General features: G+C 44.5%; 1 protein-coding gene across 5 annotated transcripts in view; it reads right to left on the reverse strand.

Annotated features, from left to right (window-relative positions):
- The window catches only part of ZFAT (zinc finger and AT-hook domain containing), a 235543-nt gene that overhangs the window by 98319 nt on the left and 117950 nt on the right, over positions 1–19274 (reverse strand). For all 5 annotated transcript variants that reach the window (XM_055287329.2, XM_055287331.2, XM_063643562.1 and 2 more), the window contains 3 exons: positions 12560–12647; positions 10548–10697; positions 6394–6567 (listed from right to left, as the gene is read on the reverse strand). In XM_055287329.2, the coding sequence (XP_055143304.1) occupies positions 6394–6567; positions 10548–10697; positions 12560–12647 (412 nt within the window). The remainder of the gene's footprint in view (positions 1–6393; positions 6568–10547; positions 10698–12559; positions 12648–19274) is intronic.

A 19274-nucleotide genomic window follows, 5' to 3' on the forward strand; every position in this document is an offset into this window, starting at 1 on the left:
TAATGGGGAGTTCCTTGACCATATTTTAAAACACCTAATTCACAAGCATTTGATTTAACAGAATTATCTAAGAAGACACGGAGAAAATAATTGACATTTTGTGAGTATTACTATATCGCAACCACTTTATGCAAGGCACTTTACATTTTCCACTCATTCAATAAACACAAACTTATTGAGTGCCTATGATAAGCCAAGCCCTGTTCTAAATGCTGAGGATACAAAATAAATGTAGTAAGTTGAAAATCCCTGCTTGTGAAGCTTACAATCTAGTGGAAGACACGAAACGTCATAAATAAGGAAATTATACAGTACATTGGAGAAGGGTTGGTTTAAAAAGAAACAGTAAAAAACATGAAAGAGAGTATGAAGTAATTAGTGGGACAGTTCCAGTAACAGAGACAAAAAAGTAGTAAATAAGGAAACTATATAATACACTAGAGAAAGATAAGCCAAGGAGAGCAGCACAGGAAGCCACGGGCATCTGGATTACTTGGTGGGGGTATGGAGACTTTCCATACGTGAGCACCCAGGGAAGACTCATTCAGAGTGACTTGTCAGTAAAGACCTCCAGAACATGAAGGAGGTGTCCATTCAGACAGGGGGAAAGAACACTCCAGGCGGAGGGAAGGGCCAAAGCAAAACCCTTGAGATGAGCACATACCTGGCAGATGTGAGGAACAAGAATGAAGATAGGCCGGGCATGGCGGCTCACACCTGTAATCACAGCGCTCTGGGAGGCTGAGGTGGGCAGATCACCTGAGGTTAGGAGTTCAAGACCAGACTTCCCAACAAGGTGAAACCCCATATCTACTAAAAATACAAAAAATTAGCCAGGTATGGCGGCAGGTGCCTGTAATCCCAGCTACTCGGGAGGCTGAGGCAGGAGAATCGCTTGAACCTGGGAGGCAGAGGTTGCAGTGAGCCAAGATCGTGTCACTGCACTCCAGCCTGGGCGACGAGTGAAACTCTATCTCCAAAAAAAAAAAAGGAATGAATACAGTATGTCTGGAGAGATGCCAGTTGGGGGAGAGTAGAAGGAGAAGACATCAGAGAGATGGGGGGATCAAGCAGGTCACGGTGAGGAATTGGGCTTCCACTCAGAATGACAGCAGATAGACAGGAGGGTTCTGAACAGAGGAGTGGCATGACCTGGCCTTTGTTTCCACAGGATCACTGGCTGTTTTGTTGAGAATGGACTTGTGGGGACAAGGAGAGGTTCTAGGGAAAGCAGTTAGGAGGCTACTGCAAGATTGGAGGCAGGAGATGACAGTGGCCTGTACAAAAAGGATGGCATGAGGGTGCTGAGAAGCGGGAGAACTCCGGATCATGTTAAAGACAGAACGCACAGGATTTGCTAATGGATCATGTGTGGGGTATGAATGAGACAGTCAAGACTGACCCAATGCTTTTGACCTGAGCAAAGGAAAAGGAGTAGCCATTTCCCAAGATGGGGTACAGCAGGGGTTGGCAGCCTATGCCCTAGCACCAAATTTAGCCTGCTTCCTGCTTTTGTACAAAAGCCTAGCTTTTACACTTTTCAAAGTTCGTAAAAATAAAAACAACAAAAAAGAGAAAACTGGATGTGGGACTCAAAGCCAAGAATATTTACAATCTCTTTACAAACTTTGGCAACCCCTGGGCCATAAGAGACCAGGTCTAGGGAGGAAGACTGGGAGCTTAGTGTTGAGCACGCTAAGCCTGGGGGGCCAGGTGGGCATCCAAGTGCAGATGTTGAGTGGGCAGTTTCAGACAGGGCAGTGCCAAGGCTGGGAGGAAAAAGACGACTGGAAATACAAGTTTGGAAGCCTTCTGTATTAGTCCGTTTTCACACTGCTGATAAAGACATACCTGAGACTGGGTAATTTATAAAGAAAAAAAAGCTTAATGGATTCACAGTTCTATGTAGCTGGGGAGGCCTCACAATCGTGGCGAAAGGCACGTCTTATATGGTGGCAGGCAAGAGAAAATGAGAGCCAAGATAAAGGGGAAATCCCTTATAAAACCATCGGATCTCGTGAGACTTATTTACAACCATGAGAACAACACGGGGGAAACTGCCCCCATGATTCAATGATCTCACACATCACATGGGAATTATGGGAGCTACAATTCAAGATGAGATTTGGGCGGAGACACAGCCAAACCATACATCTTCTATCTAAATGGTGTTTAAAGCCATAAGACTGGAGGGATCACCTAAGGTGTGAGGAACAAAAGAACACATGGTGGCTCATGCCTGTAACCGCAGCACTTTGAGAGGCCAAGGCAGACAGATCACTTGAGGTCAGGAGTTCAAGACCAGCCTGGCCAACATGGTGAAACTCCATCTCTACCAAAAATACAAAAATTAGCTGGGTATGGTGGCACATGCCTGTAATCCCAGCTATGGTGGGAGGCTGAGGCACAAGAATCACTTGAACCTGGGAGGTGGGGTTCAGTGAGCTGAGATCGCACCACTGCACTCCAGCCTAGCTGACAAAGTGAGACTCTGACACAGGGAAAGAAAAAAAAAAAAAAAAAGAACAATGCCCACAGGCTGAACCCCATGGCCTCCGAGAGGTAATCAGAAAGCTAAGGCAGAACCAGGACAGGATGCCGAGGAAGGGCAGCCAGGAGAGCAGGAGGCTGCCAGGCAAACATGGGGTGCACTTCCTGTCTTTTGATCCTCAGACCCACTCAACAAGAGGGTATACCTATCCCAGTTTACTGATGAGGAAAGTGAGGTTCAGAGAAGTAATCTGACCAAAATCACCCTACCAGGAAGGGGCAAAAAGACCCACACCCAAGCCTCTCTAGCTCTACCTACTCTACACAGCTTCTCTACAGAACAACCTATTGAGTTATTACTCATACCACAAATGCAACTAAAACCAAATAATTCCAGACAGGCTGTAAGGCAATCTTTGCTTCTAAGTAAAAAGCTAATTCTATGGTTAAAGGCTAAGAGCCTCATCAAGACAACCAAGGCACCTGTACAAGCACAAGTGACCAATGGGATTCAAATCATGTTACAGACATCGTCAAACAGCTCACAGGGTCATCCCCAGGGATAGTCCTAACTTGATGAACAATTCTGAAGTTTATCCAAAGGAATAATAACTAAATGAGAAAAACTATGTAATCTTCATAAAAAAATAAACTTTATTGGATAACAATAAAGTTAGTTATTAGAACAGCTTGAAAAATAAGGTACTAGTATAAAAATCACTGACACAGACCAAAATCTCAGAATTAGACCCAATATCTTGGGAAATTCTGGCACTGCAAAATAAAATTGAAAGGTCTGATTTCTCTATAAATATACTGAGTCGATGTTAACTGTTTGGAAACAAAGATTCCAACCACATACCATATGCTAAAATAAACTGCAAGAATATTATATTTCATAAATGTTATGTAATCATAAAATAAAACTCAAAGAAAAAGTAAAAGAATTTTGCCCCAAACTGAGGAAGGTTTCTTTTGACAGACAGAATCATGGAAGATGAAAACATAAAGGAAAATAACTTTAAATGAACAAAGTTATTTAACTTTGTATATAAAAAGATACCATAAACAAAACATAAAGGCAAATGATGACAAAGTATTAAGATACAAAGAGCTCTAAGACATCAACAAGATAAAATATGAGCACTACAGAAATGAGTAAGAGATGTAAATTAACTTTTTTCAAAGTTTCTATAATAGACATGTTATGGGAGAAAATTAAAAAGGAAAAGACTTACCTATAGCTTAATTAAAGCTACATCCTAGATCAGCAATGGAGCTAGAACAAGGAGTCTATGACTCAACACTCTGTTTACCAAACCAGCCCCAGGCAAAACATGAGACTGGTAAGTGTCAAAAGAGAAACACAAATAATGAAGTACAGCAGCCCTGTGGGAAAGCAATCATCCGGAATTTAGAAATAAAGTTGTACCGGCACCTCCTATTTCCATCCCTTTAGCTCTACTTTATCTCTTTCTTCCTAGAATCAGAGAACTGAGGCTAAAAGAAACCCAAGAAACGTAAAGGTATCATTTCCTTATTTTGCGATATGACAAAACTGAGACCCAAGTAGTAGAAAAAGTTGGCACTGAGGCAAGCTACCTGTTCCAGTGGTCCTCTCCTTGAACCTGATGACTGATGCCCTTCTTTTCTTTGCGAGGGGCGTGTGGGGAATGGGTCTCACTCTGTCACCCAGCCTGGAGTGCAGTGGTGTGATCTTGGCTCACTGCAACTTCTGCCTCCAGTCTCAAGCAATCCTCCCACCTCAGCCTACCAAGTAGCTGGGACCACAGGTGTGAGCCACCACGCCCCATTAATCTTTTGTATTTTTGGTAGAAGCAGGGTTTCACCATGTTTCCCAGGCTGGTCTCAAACTCCTTCACTCAGGCAATCCACTTGCCTCCCTCAGCCTCCCAAAGTGCTGGGATTATAGGCGTGAGCCACTGCGCCCGGCCTTGATGCCCTTCTTCCCAGACAACTGAAAAGTGTTGAAAACTAAGACATGACTTTACAAATACCTCACCCTCCCAAAAATGTCAGCGGAAAGAAAGAAAGAGAAACAACACAAATTTCCAATGTTTTGTTAGAAAATACTTCATGTTTGAATACCATTCCTTTTCAGGAGTTGCATTCCTGCTTTGACAACAAGACATTTTTGTCCATCTGAACTCCCTTTCCTGCCAAAGAACTCAGAGAATCATGACAGAGAGGATAGGCAGAGTGTGCTGCTGTGGACCCGTGATACCACCAACTACTCACACCGACCCCATCCCTCCACATCAGTTGGTCCAGGCTCTGCCAGATTAAATGGCTTCTATCTGCTCAAAGGCTAAGCCTAGACTGCAGAACCAGGCATGAGACGACAGAACCCTGTTCAGTGCCTGTGAACATCTTCTTGACTCTGTCACTGTGGCCTACTGGATACTCCAGGCTTCCCTGCCGCTGGGGACAGCTGCTCTTCATTACTGAAGGACTGCAGTAGTTATGTGCTATCATCTTAAGAAATGGAATTCTTGCCTAAATGTTCAGGCAGCTGAGCGGACAGTAAGGCTTATTGTTTGTGGAGGCGTAGAATCATAAAAAACTACGTGACTTTAATGCTTTCATTATTCAAGTATGACTGCTTTACTGTCATTGTATTTTTAATTTTGATTTTGGATTTTTTTTTTTAGAGAGAATACTGCTTAAGTTTTAATAGTTATGGCTCTGGCTCTTTTTCAGCCTTAGGCAAGCCCTTGATCCTTAATTCTGATGAATCCCAGCCAAGCATTCAGCCTTTACACTGAGTCCCTGGAGCTCACCTGAATTCTGGCCGAGGGCCCAACCCCCACACACACAACAGGATTGATTTTCAGAACAATCTTAAAATAAAGATAGAACTTAAGAGCTATATCATCCACTAAATTTTGAAATTAAAAATCACTGTTGAAATAATTTTGATTTCTATGGTAAACTCCAATTTTTATACATAATTTTGGTAAATAACAATACATGTATAAATAAAGTTTATTAATCTTGTTACATGAAGTATTTACAAGTCCCTCACACAACCTGTCTTTCTGAGTAAAATAAAAAATGTTAAAAGTCTCTTATGGTTTAGCTGCCTGTCTTCCTAGAACAGATCTTCTTTCCCTCTATCCAGCCTGTGTCAGGGAGACTGTGCCCACCGCCCACCGAGCTCCCCGCTCACCTCGACCCATGCCCTGCTCCAAGGGCTCCCGAGCTCCCCTCCATCACCACACTTACCTTTACCATGGCCTGCCTGCTCTTCTGCCCTGCCTTCTAGATTATGAATTCCTTGAATGCAGGAACTGGTCTCTATTTGACCTGGTATCCCTAGAACCTACCTCCATGGCTAGCACATACAAGAACTCAATCAATGGTTCTTAATGAATGAATGAAATTAGAAATCCACTTAAGTATACTTTATCTAGATCAAATCTGCCCAAATGTTGGTTTTACTTTAGACTTAGTTCCACCACTGAGGTAGCTTGGATGATAAGAGCCTCACTTGAAAAACCAGGCCAGGTGTGATCAAGGTTGCCCCTCAAGATCCTTGAGCTCCAGGTGGGGATGGAGGGCTAAAAAGGATGGAAACTTCGGAACCATGGATCAAGGCTTCCTGAAGACACCTCCTTTCCTGAAGCAGCTTCCCTCCCTGCATACCTCCACCACTGGCACAGACACACCCAGTAAGTGTTTATCCTGCACCTGCTGGAAGTGAGGCACTGAGCACAGGAATGGGAGGAAGTCAGGCCTGGTCTTCACTGCTCTTCCAGAAGCTCCTTCTAGTGGGGGATGTGCTCTTTCCTGCCTCTGGTACAGCAAGTTTCTGACCAACTGGAACATCAGCTTCAAACCACACATTTAGAGGGGAAAGTTCACCTTGGGCCATTTACTCACCATCTGCAGTGTGAAGGAGTTTGTGACTTTTCAGTGTCCCTTTTGATTTGAATTTCTTGCCACACATGTCACATAGGTGGGTTTTCTCAGTGCTGTGACGATTCATATGAGCCTTGAGGTTACTCTTGCTACGGGTTGCATACTCACACAAAGAACACTTGAAGGGCTTCACACCTGCCAAGGGAAAAATGTATATATCTATCTCTATATATTTACGTATGTGTATGCATATGTGTGTGTGAATCTGAAGGAATAGATATATCCATATCTAAATACACTTACAGATATGTATATATAAAACATCCATTTTGAACACAGCAGTATACTTGCTTAGCCCTAACACACCACACACTTCCCACGCCAGGTTCTTCCCCAGGCTGTGCCTTCCTCCTGGGATGCCCTTGCCTCCTGGTATACCAAGTGCCTCCACCCTGCAGCTTTCTCTGACCTTCCCCGGTAGATTTCCCTACCTCCTTATCAATGTTCCCAACTCCTGTAACTCTCTACTAGCTGAAACGTTCACTTCACATTACAGTGAGTCCTTCATATCTGCCCTCTCCCCATAGTCTGGGAACTCCTTGAGGACAGAGATCCTGAGCAACCTGCAGAGCAGACAGTCACTAAATTCAATTGAACTGAGTTAAACTAAACACAAAGGCACCAAGGCCCTTTGCAAAAACTCAATGGGATCAGGCACCAGGACCAAATGTGGAAGCACATTTACTTTGTAAAACAAATCGAGCTTTACCAACTGTTGGTTGATGGGCTGATGACTCTGACTGTAGGGGCATCTTGGCATTCACCACTCCTTCATTCACCAAGTGTCTACTGAGGACCTATTTTCATAGTAGGAAATTTTATAGAGAAGAGTGAATCCCAGCCTTCACTGTCTGGTGGGAGATGCAGACAGGTAAACAGGCCGTTACAACATGGTGTGATGTGCTATAGGGACAGGGGCTGGGGCCCGGGAGAAGGGGAAAGAGGGCGGGGAACAAACCTGAACATAGTAATGAAGCAGACAATTTTTAGTAAGCCAAACGGTTTTACCCATTATCTAGATTACCTATGACTTTGCAGTTGAGGAAACCAACGCTTAAAGAGGCTGAGGGCAATGTCCAGGGGCGCAGAGCTGAGCTGCACATTGGGGTCTGATGTGCCTTAGGGCCCACGCAAAGCCCAGCTCTGGCCTGGGTTTCTAGAGATGAAGTAATAATCTAATCATAAGTGTCAACAGGCTGTGTGCCCTTGAACTTATGTTTGGATCATAGTTCTCATCTCTGTAAAATGACAGGAGCAGGAGTCACTTCCCAAGAAGCCTTCAGGACACCAGATCCCTCGCTCTGGGTTGGTCATTTACAACACACTCTCACAAGAGCAGGGCCACAGCCGTGGTGCTAGCCTGGGTCAAGCAGCATCTTTCTGTATCTCACATTACCCTCAGCAGGCATTTCAATCCCGAGTCAAAGCTACAGATGGCTCAGAACTACCACCACCACAGAGGAGAAGCCCACACAAACCATACGAAGAGGGAACATGGGGCATCCCTGCTGTCTTTAGATCCTTTATAAATGTGTAAACAGTTGAGTATATTCAGGCACTATTTGACCTGGTGTTTTTCTAAAACATTAAAAGAACTCAAAAATGAAGACATGCACTGTCTCCCAGTCCTGGAGAAGCCAAATTCCTAATATCTGTTCCTCATTATGACTGGAAGGAGAAGAACCAAGCAAAGCAACACAGAGACTGAAGTATACATATTTCCATTAACATCTTTGTCCACCCATGGGCCGGCTGTGGAACCCTGGGGAGTCACTTCAACAGCTCTGCACTTCTGTGGACTCTGTGACATATGGTCGTGGAACATGAGATGGTGCAGGTTAACCAGCTGTGGATCTCCAGATCATCCACAACATGGCATTCAGCCCAAGGCGATATACCAAGACACTGTCTACTCTAAATTCTCCCCTAAAAGCCAGTGTTTAGAACTGCTATAGTGGATGGGTCCCAGGTCCATTGCTTGACTATTAGGAAACCTTGAACAAAGTTGCAGGTCCTCTAAGCAACAAATGTCGCAGGTATGCACAAAGTTCTACACAAATGGTTAATTTCTGTGACTACAATCAATACCTGTATTTTCTGTTTTTCTTTCTTTTTTCAGTTTAATTTTTTGGGTTTTTAAATTTGTTTTTCTTGTCCTATGTTTTGAGAGTAAACGGAGACAAGGGACATTTTATGGTACAGGGGATCAATTGCAAAGAACCCCAATGTAGTGTGTGTACTGATATCCTGTTTCCTTTGTGATTCCTTCATTATAGAGAAAGTCATAAATTAGAAAAAAAAAAAAAAAGATGCCAGGATACAGCAGCCTTTGGCTTTCTAAATCTTTATCAATTCTGAAGTCACTTAAAATATTAGATTACTTTCAAATGGCAAATATGCCACATTACTGCATCATCACAAGTATTTACTTAACACAATAGCATCAGCCATGTATTAAGTACCCAATATGTGCTAAGCCTTCTACTGAGGGTTTTACATAAATTATCTCGTTGATCCTTGCAACAAATCCCAAAGCAGATCACATTATAGATAAACAAACTGAGTTTCAGAGAGATGGAATTATTTGTCCATCATACATGGTGAGGGTGGGATTTGAACCCAGTTCTCTCACTTCTTCTCATGTGAGTACAATTACAGTTTGATGCCTTTATAAGCCCATGGTCTCCAGCCTCTGCTGGGCCCTCTGTGCTTCCATCAGGGTCAGCTCCCTGCTGATTCCCATGAACGCCATTCCAAGCCTGCCTTCTTGGCATTCTTTGCTGAGCAAACTGTGACCATCAGCTATGAATGTCTTCAACTTCATAACAAAGAAACAACATGTGTATATACACATACCTGCTACCACCCTCACGCCCTTCACTCCTGTCTCAGTGTAGGAGGTGCCTCCTCCTCCTGAAACAAGTCAGTTCAGAAGAGATGAGCAAGGGTTTTGGAATCAGATGGCATTGGTTCAAATCCCAGTTCTGCCACTTGTTAGCTGTGTGACCCTGGGCCAATTACTTCACCTCTCTAAGCCTCATTTACCTCATTAGTAAAATGGGGATGGTAACAGCATCCGCCTTTAAGGTTGTTGAGAATACTGACTCCAATAACATGAGTTCAAACACTGAGCACTGGCATCTAGTAGGTGCTCATTATATGCTGATAAACAAAAAAGTAGCTTCCAACCTTGGAATTTCAGCTCCTTCTGCCTTCTCCAGGTTCCCAATCTGTCAGTTATGATTCTCATTACTGAACCATTGGTCTCTCTCTCCCTAATAGTTCCTTCCCTGGGACCTATAAATAGGTCATTTTATCCCATATTTTAGAAAATATTTCATCCTTCATCCCCCCTCGAGTCCTGTTTTCCTATCTGCAGCATTCCAGGTTCCTAACTAACAGGCAGGGACCTGATGCAGGTGTCTGGAAGGGCCTTCTCTGGCCCCTTGGCTCCTACCCTAATCCCTAGGAGGGCCATGTCCTCATCCAGGGGGAGAAAACAAAGTTGATGGTCTGTTGCCCTAGCAGAATCTTCACTTCCAACTTCCCAAAGCCCTGAGAGTGGCCCCACACTTCCCTTCATTGGCAAGCAACCAAAAAGCATAGCCTACCTTCTTCTCTCCATTTCCTCATCTCCATTTTGCCCTTCCACCTTCTGAATTCCTTCTCCATAGCCTGAATGGTAACACTCCACACTGCTGGAATGGGAGAACTACTTGCTGCCCTCCTTCCTTCATTCATAATACCAACAGTTCTGGAAAACCTGCTATGCATAGGGCACAGGGTGGGCACTGGAGTTCCTGCCATGAATAAGTCTCTGGTGTTCCTGTTCTCAAGGTGCCTACTTTCCAGCAGGCGAGTCATGGTGATTTATTTCACTACAATTGCAATGAGACCTATGAAGGAGTGCACACCTCGATTCATTGCAATTGCAACTAATTAAATAATGGTTTAAATTACTGTTTGTAGCTGGTTGATGGACACACCTCTCATTGTGCTAAGGAAATTCTAACAGCAGGGATGTGAATATATGGCTTCCTCTTAATGTACTCCCAAAATGAAGGATGGAAGCACAAAGTTAGAAAGGTGCCCAATTTGGAAAGATGAATACTCACCTTCATGGGCCCAAATATGACGCTGAAGGTCTGAGCCATTCTTCATGAAATAAAAGTCACAATATGGGCATTTCATGGCTCTCTTTCCAATTAGCCCTTTCAGCTGAACCCTCCTCCCGAGAACCTCAGAAATGGTGCTCATGGAGACCTCTAGAAGAAAAGCAGGATGTCAGAAGGAGTCAGAGCACCTCAGGGGAAGGTAGACATAAATAAACCTCATTGCTAAGCAGCACCACAGGAGGAATCAAGGTGTGCCTCATGGTGTCCAAAGACAGAATTTTCACCTAAAAAGTTAAACCAGAACCAAATCGAGTCTCAGATCTCAGTATCTATTAACATCACATATGAGGAATGGAGAAGCAACATCACAAGGCAATTACCACACAAATGCAGAAACTGTCTAAAGGAAAAGTGACTCAGTTTCCCCCATAAGTCAATGTCATAGAAAAAAGCACAGCGGGGCACTAGAGGAAACAAGAAACAGAAACGTAAGGAACTAAACCACTAGATGCAAATGCATGGATGCTGGTTCAAGCGAAGCAACAGTTAAAAAGAAAAATCTTGGGGAAATTGGGGAAATTTTAAACAGATTGATAATAGGTGGCAATAATGAATGACAGTTGATCCTATTTGCTTTACTGGTAACATGGTGGTTATGTTGAAAGCAATCCTTATTAGATGGAGATGCATTTTAAAGGTTTTTATGGAGGAATTACACACTGTCTGGAATATACTTTAAAATATCCTAGAAGAAGAAAAGTGTGTGTGGTAGATACATGTGAAGAGTTTGACAAAATGTGGGTAACTGTGGAAGCTGAGTGACAGATACAGGAGGTTCCCGGCATTGTTCTGTGTGCTCTTGTATTTTGGGATTTTCTGGAATAAAAAGTTTAAAATAATAACAAAATAATGTCTTACATCTGTTCATCAGCAAAGGCTAGCTGTTTTAAGAATAACTTTGGCTCACATTGGATCCCATGTTACTTAGGACATGAGTTAACATGAGAAGGACAGAGCTAGGCCTTCAGAGAAGCACATAGCCCACACAGACGAAGGCCTCACAGCTCTGTCCATTCCCAGCTGAAACATGAGTATTAGTGCCCTTCTATTATTTCTTTATCTTCCTCCATTTATAATCAATGAGTCAGTTCCCTTATACCAAGAGCAGATACAAAATAAAGAACAGGAAAAAAGAGACACATACGAAGGGAGAGGCACATTTAGAAGGAGTATCTGTTACTCCCTCATAAAACACACAACACCCTTGTCTGCTTTCTTGGGCCTGCCTGTGGAGGCACTGGAAATCTGCGGATAAGCCCCGCCTCAGGGAGCCCATGGGAGCTGCTGGAGAGTCACAGTGACTGGAGCACAGTGGTCAGTGCACCGTGTGTGATGTTAGCAGGGGTGGGGGGTGGACCCTCAGCCAGGCTGGAAGCTACAAAAGCCTCCCCAAAGGCAGGGCTCTGAGGAAGAATGCAAAGAATGAACAGGAATTAACCAGGCAGGGCAGAAGGGAAAATGTTCCAGGTGGCACGAACAGAAATGACAAGGTATGAACACCCAGGTAGCTGATGCCTCATGCACCTGAGCAGTGTAGAATATGAGAAGACCCGTGGTGATGGTCTCTCCAACTCAAGGATGCTCCTCAGCCTGGGCAGGAGCCAACACCCCTTACAAACCACCACTCTGGGTAACACAAGCTTATGACAACAACCCTGCCTCATATGCAACCCATCCAAAGGCATGCAAAGTTCCCATTAAAAGAGGCCGGGGGTATCACTGAAATTGCAGGGGTGAGGGTAGATGCATCTGAAGACCAGATAAAAGAACAAAAGGAAATAAATAATCACATCAACTTCCCAGCATTGAATAAAGATGTTTGTTTCCCATGAATGCATTCACAGCTTCATCCGTTTTTGTTTCTATATAGTGCAGTTAATGTAAAACATTGTTTTAAAATAAACATAAGCATTTTTAACATTAATCTTCCACTCTAAAATGCACAATCTTACCAGGATGGTTGGTCTTGATATGTGACTTTATCAATCGATCCTCTGAAAAAGACTTTTCACAAACAGGACAAGAATAACTCCTTTTGTCCTTAATAGAAAGAGAACATAATCAATTGACTTTCTCATTTAAATCTGTGGCCTGTAAAAAATAACAATCACCATCACCATCATCACCCACCACCACCACCACTACCACTCACACTATCAACAGTCATCAGCACCACCACCATCACCATCATCAATACCACCATCACCACCACTAGCACTATCACCAGTCATCACCACCATCACCACTACCACCACCATCATCACCATCATCACCACCACCATGACCACTATCATCAATAGTCATCACCACCACCACAACCAACGCTGTCACCACCACCATCAACACCACGACCACCATCACCATCACCATCACCACCACCAGCAGCACTATCAATAGTCATCACCACCAAAACCAACATCACCATCACCACCCCATCAACAACACCGCGACCACCATCACCATCACCACCACCACCACCACCACTACCACTAGTGCTATCAACAGTCATCACCACCACCATCACCATCATCACCACCATCACCACCACTAGCACTATCAACAGTCATCACCACCATCACCACTACCACCACCATCACCATCATCACCACCACCACCACCACTAGCACTATCAACAGTCATCACCACCATCACCACTACCACAACTATCACCATCATCACCACCATCACCACCACCAGCACTATCAACAGTCATCACCACCATCACCACTACCACCACCATCACCATCATCACCACCACCATCACCACCACTATCAACAGTCATCACCACCATCACCACTACCACCACCATCACCATCATCACCACCACCATCACCACCACTATCAACAGTCATCACCACCATCACCACTACCACCACCATCACCATCATCACCACCACCATCACCACCACTAGCACTATCAACAGTCATCACCACCATCACCACTACCACCACCATCACCATCATCATCACCACCATCACCACCACTATCAACAGTCATCACCACCATCACCACCACTAGCACTATCAACAGTCATCACCACCATCACCACTACCACCACCATCACCATCATCATCACCACCATCACCACCACTATCAACAGTCATCACCACCATCACCACTACCACAACCATCACCATCATCACCACCACCACCAGCACTATCAACAGTCATCACAACCAACACTGCCACCATCACCACCACCACTATCAACATCACCACGACCCCCATCACCATCATCAACACTAGCATTCTCATCAGCACCATCATTATCATCAGCTTCATCAAAACCAGACAAAGTACATCCTTCCAAGCACATACATACAGCCTCTACCGGGTGCTGCACAGCCTGGGGAGCTCGAGAGTAGGGGAATGGGGGAATGGCATCAGCCCCATTTCAGAAGGAAGGGATGGGGCTTAGAGGGGAGAGTTCTGTGGAGGTGGGTGGTACTCAACCTCAAGGCTGCAGGTCTACCACACAGACCAGTGCTACTCTATAACCCAAGAGCATATTACGTCCGCCAGCACTCAACGCAGGGATTGCACAGGCAAGTGATTTTATTGAGACTCACAACCACTCACAAAAGATAGGCACAGTTCACGCTCATGTTACAGATTAAGAAAACGAGGCCCAGGAGATAAGCCCAAAGTCTGACAAGAGGAGCCAGTGTTGGAAGCAGAGTGTGTGGGTGGCCACCCAGGATGCCTCCTGCCCCTCAGTGTCCCACTGAGGCTGCAGGTAGGTTGTTCATACTGCACTGCTGCAGCTTCACAGCCAGGGCCACCATGGTGTAACATTCTCAATTAGGAAGAAGCTTTCGTGAATTACCAAGATACGGCTTTTGCTCACCTCCCTTTGCTCTCAGCACTCACTTGAGGGCAATTTCATATCAATCTTTTCCCCCAGCATGGGTGTTATTGGTTGAATTGTATCCCCTAAAAAATCACATGTTGGCGTCCTAACCTCCAATACCTCAGAATGTGACCTTATTTGGAGATAGGGTCTTTACAGAGGAAATCTAGTTAAAATGAGGTCACTAGGGTGGGCCCTCATCCAATGTGACTGGTGTCCTTATAAAAAGGGGAAATTTGAACACAGAGCTGCACACAGGGAGAACACCATGTGCAGATGGAGGCAGAGACCACAGCAATGCATCTGCCAGCCAAGAAATGCCAAAGACAGACAGCAAATCACCTGAAGCTCAGAGAGAGGCACGGACCATATCCTCCCCTACAGCCCTCAGGAGGAAGCGGCCCTGCCAACACCTTGACCTCTGCCTTCTGCTCTCCAGAACAGTGTGACAGTAAAAATCTGCTGTTTATACCACCAGCATGTGGCACTTTGACTGCCATGCTTACCAAACCCATAGCTTACAGAGAGCCAAACCCTGGTAGGGAGGACTCTGAGCAGACAGCTGAATAAAAAGTAAAAACAAAAAATTCAGAACTGCCACTGCAAGGAAATGTTTTGGGCCGTGTGTGTTTTTGGGGAGGTTAATCCACTCCACGCTCACTTGGATTTACAGAAGGACTAATTCCCTCTACTTATGGAGCCCCTACTGTGAGCTCCACAAGGCATCAAGTGTGTTCCACGCCTTGTGTGATGAATGCTCTCCTCACTGTGCTCCCCGCCGAGCAGTCTACTCCTACTCTAAATAATAAAAAGCAAAAGAGCTACCACTTCTTAAGAACTCCCTGGATGCGAAGTGCTTTACATACCATATCCTATGAGGTCTTTAGAAACTTGCCCAAGGTTCACACTACACCGAGGGCAGAGCTGGACTCCAGAGCTCATGCTCTTGTGAGACCCTGACTAGCAGAACAGGTTCAGGGCTCAGAGCCCTGGGTTCAAATCTTGGTTTTGCCCCTTATTAGCTGTAGAACTTTGCGCAAATGATTTAACCTCTCAGTGCCTCCGTTTCATCGTCTGTAAAATGGAAATAAAAAACAAGGCCTCCTTCACAGGGTCACAAGAAGGATAAGGGAGATGAAAAAGACATAGAGTGTTTAGAATGGAGCCTGTCCTATAGTGAGTGCTCAATAAATCTGAAAGACTTTGCTGCTGTGGTTCCTGCATTGCTATCACGCAACTCAGCCTGAGACAGCAGCCCTCCTCATGGGCTAATATTCCCTGGGAGTCTCTGAGAGTGGGATCTGAATGAGCACCCTCCACCTCCTTTGGTGCTCCCCAGCGTACACTTAGAAAAAATGTACTTTACATTAAAAACCAAAACCAAACCAAACCAAAAGTCCCTCTGAACAACCAAATGGTTTCGATGCACTTCCTACCAAACATCTGAATACCAAGCAACGCCAGCCAAGCGCACATGTCCAAGGGATCCAGGCACCTCTTAAGAAACTGTCCGAAGTTTTCTGGCCAGGCAATGCCACAGGTCCCCACACAGGCTACACCAGAGGCTCAGGGCTCCTCAGAGTACTCCTGTCACTGTCCTCCTCTGCCCTTGGCCTTGGGCAAGATGCCCCGGATCAGGCGGGCATCCTGAAGGAGACCTCCACCACCCCTGGCTGCCTCTCGGTGCCCCCATCATCAGAGTTGATGGAGGCGTTCAGAAGGGCTTTGAAGGAGTTTACAGTGATCTCCCCTGAGCCTCTGCTATTTGATTTTTTTTCTTTTAATCTCTGATAGTCAGAAAGCAATTTATCTCAGAGCTTATCAGGGCCCTTATTTTTTGATGCCTTTGAAGACTGTCAGAAGGACACAGATGGTGGTAAAGGGTACTAGGCGGGGGTGGTGGGGGGAACTCTTAGGACTCACTGACTTCTTTTTCAAAACCTCAGTTCCATACTAGAGATGAAAACTCAGACTGACACAGCAAACGTAAAAAGAGTGGTGGTTAAAAGAGCTCCCAGCAGAGATGGAGAGTCTGAGAGACCCGTGCCTTAATGACGGTAGGACAGCCCAGCTTTTGGAGTCTGTTTGCTCTGACAGAAATGGCCTTCAAAGCAATCAGCACCCTTTGAAAGAAGGAAGATGCTGCACCAAGCCATGGCATGGCCTGGGGTGCAGGGTCAGCCCCAAGCCTGAGGCTCACAGCCCAGCTCTCTGCTCCGGGCAAACCTCATCTGGTCTATGCCTTAGCGGCAGGTGCTTTAAAAAATAAAGGTGGGGGTTTCTACTCAACCATTTCTCAGGAATAAAGGCCACAGTTAGGGCATGTGCTTTCTCCCATGGACTCATTCATTCATTCCTCAACTGCTACAGGGCCCCTGCTATGTGTCAGGCACTACACTGAGGAAGAGGTGTGAGACTCTCAGGCGCTCTAATGCTCATCAAGAAAGAGATGTGTCAACACGTGGAACCCAACCATCAGTGAGGATGTCTGCAGAAAGTGCAGCAAAGCACAGGAAAAGTGATGCTGAAATTGCAACTGATATGAACAAGTTAGAAGAAAGCCAGAACGTGCTCTATTTAGGATTTCAACTCAAGCGTTTTCCTTTCCACTGGAAATAGTTCTGTTTTGCCACGTGATGCCCTTTCAATTTAGAATCTCAGTTTTTGCTGAAATGAAGCTGATCTATACACAACATGCTCTGGTAGCCTGAGGTCTCCTGGACAGTGGATAATACACCTAAATGGAGCAACACAGAAACAACCTTGTTTTGTGATCAAGTAAGAAAAGACCATTTTCTTATAGCTCTTGGGAAGGGAAAACATTATGTACAATCATTTTAATTAAATAACATGTCCTCTACTTTAAAAGTACACATACTGACTGGGTGTACCCATTTATTTTCAGAAAGAGATTGAAAGTAGCTTCCTCTACCTTCTCAGTGTTTTCTTGGCAATATATTATTTTAGCTTATCTCCAGAAAGTACATGTAAGATTTCTTTTGAATATGTGTACCTTGATAGCCAAAGAAAGACTATGCACTTCTCAATGACAAAGGTTAAGTATTCTAAACATTTGTTGAGAGACCATCAGACTCAGTAGATGCACCACCACCAGTCACTATTACCATTCCTCTTCTTCCTCCTCCTCCTACTAAAAAGGAGGATTAGAAGGATGAATTACTCTGGACAGGCCCCTCCCTATATGCTGTGTCCCTTACAAACATGATCTTGCTAAACTCCCATGGAGGTGGGTCCTGTTGTCTTCATTTCCAGTGGATTTGTTAGGTTATGGAGCCACACCACTTTTAAGTCCCAGAGTCAGAAAGTAACATCAAATGTACCAACTCTCAAGCTCAGGCTGTAACTGCTACAAGACCCTTAGCATCGGGTATCTTTGAGGTTTTCTGAGAAGCAACACAGGCTAGAAATAAAGGGAATAAACTGGCATATCATAAACATCCACCAGATGCTCCACTTCCTGCTGCCTCACACTTTTGTGTCAGAAGGAACTTTAAATAACAGATTCTCAGATCCCACCTCAAATTATGGTGGAGGCAGGAGCCCAGGAATGTCATTCATAACAATTATCCCCATGAGACTCTGACTGAGGAGGTCATGAATTATGTGATTTAGGCCACTAAATATGTATTTAAGGTGACCCACAGGGGTCACCCATCTGACAGCAATACCCAGCACATTCATGCACACACACTGACAGATAAACATTTAAACACTGAAACAAAGGTCTCTGAAAATAATACTTACCCTTGGTAGAGGTGAACAATGCTGACAAATTCTATTTTATTTTATTCTGTTTCATTTATAAGATATCCTAGCTGTGAATCACTAAACTGATTTCACAGCCTTCTAATGGATCTTTTTTTTTTTGAGAGAGACAGAGAGAGAATGCTGACTTGGGTGTTCTGTACAGTACATATTTTATAATGCAGTCCTCACAGCCCAAAGAGGCAGAGGAAAGTACTTTTTATCTCCATTTTTATAGATGAGAAAACTGAGGCTCAAGGAGGCTAAGGATTTGACCCAAATCACAGAGACAGATACGGGGCTGAACTCGGGCACATCAGAACCTAAAGCCTCCTCTCATCCTACTAAAATCGTTTCAAGTGCCCCCTTTATAAAGTTTGCATAGTGCTGTTAAAAGTGGATTTGCTCCAGAAATGTCACTGACTAACTCTCTTGACTAGGTCCCCATATTTCTTCAATGCCAAGACATCTTTGACTGTAAGTTGACATCATCTAGTTACTAATTGGAAGAAGGAGGTAGTGGGAAGAAACTTTGTTAAATGTACACATTCTTTCCAATCATTAGGTTTATCCTTGGCTAATAAATGGCTGTAAGAGTCACAGAAACAGGCACTCAGCCAGATTATCCTACAGTCCTGATACAACTGGAAAGAACTTGGATATGGGCCCATTTGAGGGGCAGGTGGGGGAGATGGCTACTTTTAATCTCCTTTGTTTCTGTTCTTCATGGGAATCTGTGCTGAAAGCAGTAAACACTGAAACTAATGCAGAAGGCCAGACAGCCAGAATTATAATACCTGCTTCCATCTCCAGGGTCACAGGTAAGGAAACTAAGCCCCACGCTGGTGCAAGGTCTCTCCCCAGGTCCCATGCATTTCCTGATTAGAACAGCATGATTCTCCTGACCCAGCTAGACCCTGCCATGATCACAGTCCTAAGATCAACCACATGGACATCCACAAGGCACTTTTACATCACAAAGCACAATCACGCTATCCCACTGGAGCACTGCCACCATCCAGAGAAAGCAGGGAAGTATTTTCACTCCAC

This window comes from Symphalangus syndactylus, chromosome 7, assembly GCF_028878055.3.
Source record: "Symphalangus syndactylus isolate Jambi chromosome 7, NHGRI_mSymSyn1-v2.1_pri, whole genome shotgun sequence".
NCBI lineage: Eukaryota > Metazoa > Chordata > Mammalia > Primates > Hylobatidae > Symphalangus > Symphalangus syndactylus.